A 12,494-nucleotide genomic window follows, 5' to 3' on the forward strand; every position below is an offset into this window, starting at 1 on the left:
AGCTTATTGTAAATGAATAATACTTTGCTAAAAACAAATACACACATAAAAAATAGCAGAATTTAACCCATTTTTTGAGAATCGTGTTAGTATGGACAGAAAAGTTAAATTATTTTGCACGATAAAAATAAATCCAAACTTGCGACGAGGCACGTTTACGCATTTTCATCGGGGCACATTTACGCACGTTAGTATTGTGTCTTACCACATTGTCTAACTTCTAAACGGGGATCGGACGCTTTTTTTTTTGCTATGTATTGCTTCAAACCTTTAGTATTTTCAGGTTATTTACTTTTAAAAATAACCATTCATTTTAAATTAAGTAAAAGATTCGTATCTTATAGCTTACAATCGTTGAGTGATGTCTTCATGCTTGTTCAGCTTTAACTTTACACTCTATTCAGCTTCTGATACATTTTCTTTATTTTAACGATGGAAAGACATTGCGTGGCAAACACAACCACGTTAGATGTCAAAATAATGAAAAGGTTTATCAATAATTCAAGTATTTTTCCCAGTAAGCCTTCCACATCATCACATATGAACTACCTCAACTGAGACCATTTGAAAAAGTAGGACCAAAGCTTAGAAACCAGGAAAGGAAAAAAAAGGATGCTCGCAATCTTAACTGATGCTCTGATTAAAGAAGACCTCAGACAAGAGCAGTTAAAAGTTATAAAGAAAAGAAACAAAATGGGCAGAACAAAATAAAAAGGAGAAATTACATTGAAATTTAAAAGTTTCTATTGAAACAGAAATAGAAAATATCAAAGAAAAAAGTATGAAACAGAAACATGCGACAGGGAAAAGTTAGTACACTCTCTGTAAAAAGGAAATTAATGAAGGATTCTGTTTACGAAGTAGAGAATTGCGCATGCATCTATTGTTTGAAAGCACACAACCAATCGAAAAAAGGGCAAGACAGGGTTCAACGTCTTAGATGTCAAAACGCAGTCCCATGACAAGTATGCGAAAAGAAATACGTACTTTATTTTTGTTAGTAAAATCTAACAGTGATGAAGACAACTAAATAGTTAATGTTTTTAATTAACAATAAGTCTTATGATTTTAGTTTAGTCAATAAAATGATCTTTAATTAATTATTTGTGATTTTCTTATTTTTAAAGTGTTTTAAGAGAACGAAAATACTTAAATTTGGTTAAATATCTATTTCACTTACTATTTGGTATAGTTTTCAATATGCGTGAACGTTCCCCACTCGATGCGTAAACTTGCCCCGTGTCCGGGGCATGTCTACGCAACCGAATTGGACTCAAAAAAACATTTTTTAACGGTTAAAAACACAAGCTGAGCAACAACTGAATGTACAAATTTTGACTTCATTAATTGCTTCATAAAACCACAATGTCTAAAATTTCCTGAGTTCAAACATAAAAATTAGAAAATTCCTTTAAAAAAAATCCTCGTAAATGTACCTCGGTCTACCCTACTACACATGTAGCTTCAAAGTGTAAGTTGATTTTATTAAAGTTTTAAACATAAATCACTGTTTGCATATATATATATATATATATATATATATATATTATTTACATATGACTTTATCCAGGAAGATATTAATCGATGTAAAACGCAGCCAAGAACAGAAAAAGCAACTACAATAAACAATTGAACATTCAACAAAAGCAACAATTTAAAATAAAAAAAGAATCAAAAATAGAGGATTTCACAATTGTAGCAGCAATAAAGAGAAAGTCATTTCAGGGAGTCCATGACAGATCGCGCAGACCAATAAAGCTTTCCGAGTAATTTTAGTTTTTGATCAGTTGGGTTAAGTTTTGAGCAGGAGAGGTACTAGATGTTGAGATACCTTTCTTGTGGAGGTACTCAGCAAGGCAATCATGGCCTGTAGAGAGCCTAAAAAGGGCCACAGCTCCACTCGAGGTTTGTTGCAGTAAGTCCTCCACATCTCTTGAATTTCGGCCCAAGGTTTGCCGTTTGAGTTTATGGCCTTTGTTTATAGCCATAAGTTGATCTTGAATTTGGTTTTTGCTGAAACGAGTAAGTGACTTACTAAGAATAGGACTTGGTGTTGTGTGTTTGCATATACTACATAAGAATAAAATGCAGGAATCGCATTTATAAATAAAATGCGTACGACAAATTTTGTAGTTCCTATAGTGGTGCGTGAGTAAGGGTTAAAAATATTCCTTCTCAAAATATTAAATTATGACAAAACTTTTTTTATTATCAAAACAATTTGATATTTTGAAAGTTATTTAAATTGAAACTGTATCAATGCTCTGTATAGTGTTGTTGATTAACACTTAGTTTATACAAGAAAATGAAGTAAATGCTTTTTGTGCGATATCTTGTCCAAGTGCAAACTTGCCCCGAACACGGAGCAAGTTTACGCATCGAATGGGGCACGTTCATGCATATTAAAAATGATACCAATTAGTAAGTGAAATAGATATTTAACCAAATTTAAATATTTTATTTCACTTAAAACACTTTAAAAATAAGAAAATCACAAAGATTTAATTAAAGATCATTTTATAGGCTAAACTAAAATCATAGAACTAATTGCTAATTAAAAACAGAAACTATTTAGTCATCTTCTTCATCACTGTTAGATTTTACTAACAAAAATAAAGTATTTCTTTTCGCATACTTGTCATGGGACTGCGTTTTGACATCTAAGACGTTGAACCCTGTCTTGTCCTTTTTTCGATTAGTTGTGTGCTTTCAAACAATAGATGCAAGCGCAATTCTCTACTTCGTAAACAGAATCGTTCACTAATTTCCTTTTTACAGAGTGTAATAACTTTTCCCTGTCGCAGGTTTCGATTTCGTTCTATTTTCTTTTATATCTTCTATTTCTGCTTCAATAGAAACTTGTAAATTTTAAAGCAATTTCTCCTTTTTGTTTTGTTCTGCCCATTTTGTTTCTTTTCTTTGTAGCTTCTAACTGCTCTTGTCTGAGTACTTCATTAATCGGAGTATCAACTAGGATTGAAAGCATTCCCTTTTTTTCCTTTCCTGGTTCCTACACTTTAGTCCTACTTTTTCAAATGGTCTCAGTTGGGGTAGTCCATATGTGATGATGTGGAAGGCTTACTGGAAAAAATACTTGGATTATTAATAAGCCTTTTCATTATTTTGACATATAACGTGGTTTTGTTTGAACGTAATGTCTTACCATCTTTAAAATAAAGAAAATGTATCAGAGGCTGAATAGTGGATAAAGTTAAATTTGAACAAGCATGAAGACATCACTCTATGATTGTAAGCTATAAAATACGAATCTTTTACTTAATTTAAAATGAATGCTTTTTTTTAAATTAAATAAACTGAAAATACTAAAGGTTTGAAACAGTACAGAGTGAAAAAGTGTCCGAGACCCGTTTAGAAGTAAGACAGAGTGGTAAGGCACATTAAGAACGTGCGTAAATTTACCCTGATGAAAATGCGTAAATGTGCCCCTTCGGCAATTTTTTTTTTTTAATGTGCACCAAAATTTGATAACTTTTCTGTCCACATAAATATAATTCTCAGAAAATGATAAAATTCTGCTCATTTTTATCTATTTATTTGTTTCTAACTAAGTATTATTTATTCATAATAAGCTTCAAATTATTCAACACAAAATTTTCTCGACTTGGTAGAAAACAGATTTTCCTATCCGCATGCTAAATCAATGCTCGATTGATGCTCTAAAACTTGTGAGAATATTTGCTTGGGAGCAGCACAACATCAATCTGCTATGACTGTTGATTCTCCAATTATAACTCGTTTTCGAAAAAGGGCATTGTGTAAACGTGCCCCGATCTACCCTATAGTTTTGACAAATTTAATATAAAGAGGGGAGCCCGGCAACCCAACTGACCAGAGCCTTGGCTTTCGGCAGCCCTGGAAGAGTTGCAATAGTACATTTTTCATGTTAATGCATATGCTACTAGGGTGCAATATGGGTGTAGACCACCTATCCAATGTACTAGATAGCAAAAAATAGTTGTGTTGATGCTAAATGTCATGTTGCTAGACACTCTATACATTGCTGTTGACTTTAAACATTACAATAAACATACTAAAACCATATTTTGTTGTAATTTTCTACATGAGGCAGTGAGAAGCAAAGGGCTGTAAGTAGACTTTTAAAAGTTTCTTATAAAACGTTTTTCAAGTTTAGAGCTATAGACATTCATTGAATTTTTTTTCTAACCAATGCTGTATAGCATCACCCACCAGAGCTACTGGTAACATCTCTTGCCCCACAGCAGAGGAAAGGTTCCACTATCATTTGTACTAGTTATCCAAAACTTTTAGTTTTGGCGCTTACATCCCTTTGCTTCTCACTGCCTCAGGTGATCTATGATTTTGTTGGCCCCCCTTGAGGTAGGGACCAGATGCATGGATCTCATCAGTTAGGATTTGTTGATGTAATTATTACTATAACTATTTGCTCTGAAGTGACTATATATATGACTCTGAAGTGACTAAAACATATATAATGCTTGCTGTGCTAGAGAAGGGTGTAAAATTCCCTTCGTACCAGCCTCTGACGACATCACAATAACAAGTTCTCCTTCCAAAACAATTATGCGAGCTCATCACTGAAGCACTATAAGACAAATATATATCCGGAGGCACTCAGTATTCGAAAAAGAACAATATTTTCTCCTTTCCCATGAAGGCAATAGGGGGGAGGGGAGGGGGTGGAAGGATTCGCCGGATCCGCACATTCTTTCGGAGAAAGCGTTTCGTTTCTCTGTGCGGGGACCAGGTAATATGCTGCGCGGGCATTGTCGTTGATTTGACATATGACTCTGGCGGACTCATAAAATGCGATATTAATGGAGGAAGCTTGTTTCCGGGCAAAGCGTTGTTTGATAAATGGCGCCACCTTCGCGAGGGGCGGACAAAAATTTAATAATCGATATAGTTATAGCGAGGCGGAGTGAGGAATGCGCCTCCAGCGAAGCCTCCTCCCCGGATAAACTGACACGGACTCGCTCCGGGCATAATGAAAGTTTCTTCTTGACGGACGCTTATGGGTTCCGATTGCCGGACCGGGAGTGGAGGGGGGGGGGGGGGGCGGGTCCGAATTCCGTGGATTCCGGCACCCGCGCCTGTCGCTTTTAATGAACTGTCTTTCGCGCCGTTTTTAATGCGCTCTCTTCGATACTAGCCGCCACTTTATTAAAAAACTCTATCACTATGTTGCCTCGACAAGTGCTTTCGGACTGTCGGCGGATTTCATTTCAGAGAGCGGAATTTCATAATAAAATACGTGCCTCTCTTCCTTGACTGTAAAAAATATATATTTCTCCCTTTTGCCTCCGCATGTGGGAGCATAAATTTCCCGCCCATTTTGACGAGCGTAATATTGTTCGAGAGTGTGGAGTTTCAAAGCGCCGATTTTTATAACTTTCGTTCGACATATAGATATATATTTCTTTCTCTCTTCCCTTTTTTCTGGGAACGCGAGAGCGAGCACGGCGTTTTACGGCACTTTTTGTGTCGTTTATCATTTTGCGAGATTAATTAAACACGTTCGACAAGACGAAGCGGCGCTTGCTCGTAAAATGCGCTTGGCAACTTCAAAATGAAAATTCTTCGATGCCAATTTTTAAAACTTACATTGCGTTTTCCTTACATTGAATAGTTTCACTAATCACTAATTCTTGGGTATTTTTAATATACAGCATGCGCTTTATTGACCGTCGATGAGACGCTTTTGCTTACACTTGGAGATCGATAAGAAAAGCTATAGAAATAACGGTTCAAAATAATTTAAAACGGGGATTCTCAAGCATGGTACCTACTTTTTAAAGATTTAAAGCTATAGTGACCCACTTCATGTATAGCTCATTGATTTTTTCTTTCTTTTTTAAGTGCTTGATTAGCCATACAGGGTGACAAGAAACAACTTAGACACACATAATACATCATAACTTTAATGCTAACGAAAATATTACGACCAAACTTCAAAATTAGTATAAATATATTACTTCGTCCAATATATTTTTACAAATTTTCAAAGTGGCTACCTTTAGCCTTAATAGAAAGCTTTAAACGTGTTACAACATTTTCGGTTATGGGCCGTAATTCACTTTCTGATATTTTATCCCAATCTTTGCATAAGGATTTATTTAATGATACCAAAGTTTTTGGAAGTTTAGCATCCATCCTTGTTTCCAAGACCTCTTAGCATTGTTGAATTGCATCAACGACCCAAATCTAATGGTTTGAGGTGGGATATGTGTTAGTGGGATATATGCTAGATAAATATCAATCAATGTAAGAAAAATATCACTTGTTTTTGTTGATCAAGGGGTAAAGAGTAATCAAGAAACATACTGCAACATATTTTGGAAGATGATGTCTTACCTTGGTCGCAAAAGTTCTTTGGAAACAAAAGATGGACCTTCCAAAAGGATTCCGCACCTGCACTAGGGTGGGTCATCGTCCTATGGTTAAAAAAAAAAGTTTCCGATTTCTATCGGACAGGGCATGAGAAAGGTACCAAATGACGTTTTAAGGTTGTATATAAAATTTCATTTGAATCAGGAGTTCATTTTTTGACTCCGGATTGAGTTTGAAAATGCCCGTATTTAAGGAAAAAAATCTATTTTCATTAAAAAAAAACAGCAAAAGAGAAAGAAAATTTCCAGTATATATAAAAACGTAAGGTTGTGTCCCAAGTATTAATCATTTATTTACAAAAACGTTTATGATAATCATTAATTTTCAAAATTAAAAATATTCATCTTACAATAGCTTGAAAGTCCTTGCTATCTAGTTTTGGCATAAGTTTCCGGTACTCCAGTTGGTTCTTTATTAAGGCTTCTCTTTTTCCACAATGTAGTTGAAACTTAAGTCAATTTTAACTATCCTTCCACAGAGGTGTCGATCCCCATAGGGTGACGGCACCCCCCCCCCCACATGCTGGTAAGTACACTCCCCCAGAGAAAGAGTCCCCCGCCCCTCCAAAAAAGATCAAAAGTCTGCAAAATCAACCCTCTTAAAATTTTTAATGCCTCAGTATACGCCATGAACCCCCCTGGTGGACACCCCTGCCTTTCAACAGTCTGTGTGTATGGCATGGCAAGCATAGCAAACAGTTCTTTTTTGCCTGAAACAAACAGTTGAATATCTTCTTCAGAGATTTATTTCAGTATTGGTGGATCAGACACTTTTTTCTAGTCATTGAGATCAATGTAAGATTCTGCATCAAACTTTTGGGCGTCTATTTTGCTGAGCACTACGAGCTTCTAAAATTCAACGGGCTGCCAATTCACGGATGTGCTGTTCCAAATGTCAACATTGCAATAAATTAACTTTTAGGACATGCGAAAACACTGTTTCTTGGGATTATGGGATCTATTTTGCACTTCAACTCAGTGATGGATAAATATCTAGTTGCAGTGATTTTGAACAACTGCAGAGCTGATCTGCACATAAAGGGTAACTTTTGATAGCAAACCAGATTAGAGCCTGAGCTTTGGCGACTTATATTGCAAGAATTTTTAAATATTCAGAAGGAGATTCCACTGATACACACAATCGTAGAATTTGATTAGCACAAAGCCAAAGCCAAAGAACATGAGACATTTTGCTAGACTTTGACTCTTGCCATGGCAGATTTTCGTGCTATTCTACGCTTCCGACGAAGCATGTTTTTCTTAATAATTTCTAAAGTGGTGAGGTAAAGTACTGCTGAAGCAATAGCTCCTCCAGACAGAAGCATGCACAGAAATTTCGGGGCCCGTCACAAATGACATTTTACGCCCCCCTCCATGCTGTTTACCCCTGTATTTCACCCCTTATACTAAAAATATTGTGCCCCCTTCAGGCTCGGACTCGGGACAACAGGTGTCCCCCCCCCCCCACTGTGCACGCCCCTGACTCCAGCCCTGTCTGATACTTCGTATCTATCACATGCCCGTGAAAGCAAATTAAAGTCCACTGTATTGCTTGTAGTAGTAAATTTATGGATATAAGCATTTGTAGTTTGAAACTAGTAAAGTTCCCTTGAATTCATCATCACTGTTCGTATCCGATAGAAGAGATATGATGAAGTAATGATATTAAAACTGCCTTCCTTTTCTTCTTGAGGCTGTGAAGTTGCGATTTCTCTCCCTCTCTTGTTTTTTTTCTTCCCCGGACAAATGTACTCGCTAATATCTTTGTATTTGCAAGATGAAGTATCAAATAGCAATTTAATAGTTTGGTAAAATAATTCTGGTTATTTCCTTAGTTATTTTCGGATAGGATTTCAAAAGACTGCTGCTGCATTTCAAGAGGGCACAGTAGGCAGGGAGCGTTTGACCAAATTCACACATTTCAGCCAATTCTAACACCTAAAATGACAAGTGAATTTAAACCAGGTGCAAATTGAAAGTTTCATCACTTGTTTCTGTAAACGAAGCAACATTTATTATTATTGTAATCTTACATGGAACGTATCCTATTTGGGTAAGGAAATCCAAACTTCAAACTCAATCCAAAGGCAAAAAGACTTATCAGAATGGAATAAAATTTCACACAAGTTAGTTTGAGACCATTTAGCACCCTTTTAATCCCCTGCCCTTTAACATTCCGGAAAAAATTTTTTTTTGACCCACCCTAATCTGCATACAGATCTAAATGTACTTATGATTGGTGCAAGTCGCATTTCAAGGGTGTGTGCTAAACCTCATGAAAATTTGGCATCCCTAAAGAAATCCTTATACAAGGAACAGAATAAAATATCAGTAAGTGAGTTGCGACCCGCAAGTAAAAATTTTGTGACACGTTTAAAGCTCTATATTAAGGCTGTAGGTAGCCACTTTGAAAATTTGTAAATATATTAGACGAACTACTGTATTCATATTAATTTTGAAGTTTGGTGGTAATATTTTCAGTAGCATTAAAGTTATAATGCATTATGTGTGACCAAGTTGTTTCTTGTCACGCTGTAAAAATGCATCAAATGCACATTTGTGCAAATTGCACATTTATGTCTTCATTTATTTGTTTCTCATTTCTTAGTTTCATCCTGCGGGTGCTATTAAAATAAATAGTTTATGTTCTTACCACGGGGGAAAAAAAAACACTTTTTACAACAAAACTATTCTATAGTTGGGGCGAACCTAACCTGGCAGTATTGTAATACTGTGGTTAGGATCTGCGCAGCCCTCACGATGCTTCCAGGTTAGGCTTGCTCCAACTATAGGACATAATTACAGTAACTCATGAAAAAAGAGAAAAAAAATTGATCTATGAATATATTTTGATCTATATATGCTTTGATATATGTTCTATAAATATCAAAGTTTACGGAAATGTCTTAATTTGTTTTGCAGCTATTTAAGGAAAATTAAGATTTTTTTATAAATGCATCAGTTTTTTTCACTTTGATCACAGCTTAGATATTGCATAGTTGAGGCAAATCTAACCTGGCGGCATTGTGAAGGCCACGCAGATCCTAATTACAGCATTACGAAACTGCCAGGTTAGGTTTGCACCAACTATAATTATGAATTATGTTGGGTTACTGTAACGCCGTATCTTTGCGAAATTGGCGTTAAATAATAGAGTTGGTGGATTATTTAACATTTTAATGATGCTTTGCCATAAGAAGAATGAATTTCTGAAAAGAAAGGCATTATTATCAAGTAGTTTACGCATTTTTTAAAAAATCAAGTTGTTCGTATACTATACGCAAATCGAAATTTTTTTAAAACTGTACACACAGTTGGACGGCATCAAAATTTATTTTTGGATTTGAAATCAATTGTGAAATTGCGAAGTAATCGTCCAAGGATAAAACTAATTGGATCGTAAGTGTATTACGGCCCACCAAAAGTTATCATGCTATCCAGTACTGTGACTTGTTACCCATAGTTTAGAAAACACTGGTTTGGAAAATAGTTAGACCTTAAGTTCGGAACTTGGTACTAATAAATGTTTCAATTCTTTGCAGAAATTGCTAAAATTATATTTTTTGAAAGGTTGTTTTTAACGTTCCGAAAAAAGATAACTTTAAAGTTCAGATTCCAAAACATATACATAACTTTGTTCAAAATCAAAAGCAAACGCCAAGTTATTTGTGATCGGTTAAATCCTTAAGTGACAGAAGAGGGTTCAGTATTAAGTTTTAGGGGAAGATGAGAAAATATTCAAAGAATGTTGCCACGAGCTTTCTTCCCTTAGTTATTCTAAACATTGAACGGGAGGTTTTTTTTTTGCTTCTCGAAAGAGTGAAATCAAATTTCCAATACGATTTCAATTAAATCGAATCAATAATATCTTTTAAAATTTACTTTCTGACAGCCTAATCGATACATGGTTCCCTAGAAGGCCAAACAGGTAAAAATAATGTATGCTTTGCTTTGCCTAATACTGTGTTCTATTTTAAGCAGATTGGAAACGGGCCCGTCTATCTCCAACAGAATCAGCAGGGAGTCCCAAGGGCGAAGGTCCCAGACGTCGTGGAGACACCGACGAAGCAACCACCGACTCCGACGCCTACGACGACGAAGACCACTCCACGAAGGAGGTCTCGTCGCATCCCTCACCCCCTCCCACCCTCCCTCCGGCAGAGCCCCGAAACCCTGAGTGGGCCGCACAGGAGCCCCTGGATCTCCACCACCACAGAAACGGAGTCCCTTCTCCTGCCGAGAGCCCACAGGCCGAAACGCAGCCCTTCGACCTGCACAAGAAGAAGTCTCCGATAGATATCCTGGCAAGGGTTTTCCCCCGGGAAAACCGGAGCATCTTGAACGTGGTCCTGCAAAGAAATGGTGGAGATGTTCTCCAGGCCATCGACGATCTCCTCAGCACCAAAGAGCCTGCTGATGCGGAAAAAGCAACCAACGATACTTCCTCAGAAGCTGCCAGCCCCAATGCATCCCCGCTGTCCCCAATGGCCAGCCCTCGTCATCCCATGGCTGATCCATCAGCCATGCCTGGATTCACCACTCCACCCAACTTTTTCACTTCTGGTCATTCGCCTGCACTGACCATGGGAGCTGGAGGACTGTCGTTCCGACGGCCGTACCAAGCTGCCCCCGGTACCAGGGGCTTGCTTGCTGTACCTACATATTCTGGATTCTTTCCTGGTATCGCTCCCACGTTTACCCCAGGATATCCTAACTTTTTTGGTCCTTCTCTATCGAGTGGCACTCCGCCAACAGCAGAAGAGAAAAAGAAAGATTGTTGGCCAACCTGTAACAACTCGTCACCGCAAGATTTATCTTCCCCCGAAACAAAAAGTCCAAATGGATATGCTGATTAAAAAGTTTTTGTAGATATGTAACCTAAGTATCAAAAATTGGTTCTTTCCTGCTGTACAGGTATGGTCAACAGCACAAAAAGCAAAGAAGAGCTTTGAAATAAATTTCCTTTACTTCAAGGATTAGTTTTAATTGAGGCAAAAATTTAAACTCTCTTGATTCAGTGAGCAAAAAACGTTCAGTGTAAAAAACGCTATTTTATGTTCAAAAAGCAAAGTTTTCCTTATTCTACATATAAAACTTAAAAACATTGCAATGGGACAGTAAGAGGAATTCATTGATTGGCGAACCTTTCAAATGATTGTTCATTCTTAAAGATTTTCAAATAGTTGATTTTTATAAAAACCAATTTAATTTCAGTTGTGCTTAGATTACGCACTAAGAAAAACAGCATTTAGTTTGTATATAGTCAACCAACTAAGAACTACAAACTCATCAGAAACAAAGCTATTGTAAAATTTTAGAATATTCTTTTTAAAGAAAAGTAAAATCAAGCCATAACCATTGAAGGACGATGTAATTCAATATTTTATTAAAACAATATTTTTTCCAAATTATTTATTTCTTTAAATTACGTATTGCTTTAATCCTGTAGAGGAGAAGTGGGGACAGTGAGACAGGGAGAACAGTGAAACAACGGCAATTTATTTCCTGTTTTAAGATTTCCACCCTGGTAAAACTTATGGAAAATCAAGTCAACATACTGTGGTGCTTTCAAGTGTCATGTAAGAAAAATAACTATGCCATCATAGTTTCAACCCATCGAAGTTATAGCCCAATTTCACAATAGGCAGAGTAGGCAGCTGCCTATGGCGGCAAACTTTTTAGGGGCGGCAAATTTTGCTTTAATCTCATTTTTTAAATTATTATTCTTGAAAATAAAATCTCAGTTCTTTTTCAATTTTCCCCAAAACAGTGTTGGTATGTCTAAGGTAGCTACTATAGGTAAACAGTGAATTGACAGTTACAGTTAGCTATAACACTGAATCATTTGAAAATTTAGAAATTAGAGTATTATTTGACCTCTTTTAAGTCTTAAATTATTTTGTGCTGTTGGAAATTGTTCTTAAAATTATATTTTGCTATACAACTTGTGGGATTTACTGATATCAAATTCTAACATATCTTTCCCCAGCCACTCTCTTCAACTCAACTCTGCACTTGATGGTATGGGGGTGATTTTTTTGGAAAGGGGTTTTTCTTTGGTGGTTTGGCAACAGTAGTAAGGAGAAAAAAGACAAGGTGAAGGGG

General features: G+C 36.5%; 1 protein-coding gene across 1 annotated transcript; it reads left to right on the forward strand.

Annotated features, from left to right (window-relative positions):
- The first annotated feature begins 1,862 nt into the window (after positions 1-1,862).
- Positions 1,863-11,245, forward strand: LOC129216445 (doublesex- and mab-3-related transcription factor A2-like). Its single transcript, XM_054850658.1, has 2 exons — positions 1,863-1,905; positions 10,371-11,245. Exons 1-2 carry the CDS (start codon positions 1,863-1,865, stop codon positions 11,243-11,245), a joined length of 918 nt encoding a protein of 305 aa, XP_054706633.1.
- Positions 11,246-12,494: the final 1,249 nt, after the last annotated feature.

Source organism: Uloborus diversus, chromosome 2 (assembly GCF_026930045.1).
Source record: "Uloborus diversus isolate 005 chromosome 2, Udiv.v.3.1, whole genome shotgun sequence".
Classification (NCBI taxonomy): Eukaryota; Metazoa; Arthropoda; class Arachnida; order Araneae; family Uloboridae; genus Uloborus; species Uloborus diversus.

What these genes read in the sequence shown, in the direction of transcription:
- LOC129216445 (XM_054850658.1), top strand. Translation starts at nt 1,863, where the DNA reads ATGGCCTGTAGAGAGCCTAAAAAGGGCCACAGCTCCACTCGAG. An exon ending in GGGCCACAGCTCCACTCGAG is followed by an intron (nt 1,906 to 10,370) that starts GTTTGTTGCAGT and finishes TATTTTAAGCAG; the next exon opens with ATTGGAAACGGGCCCGTCTA.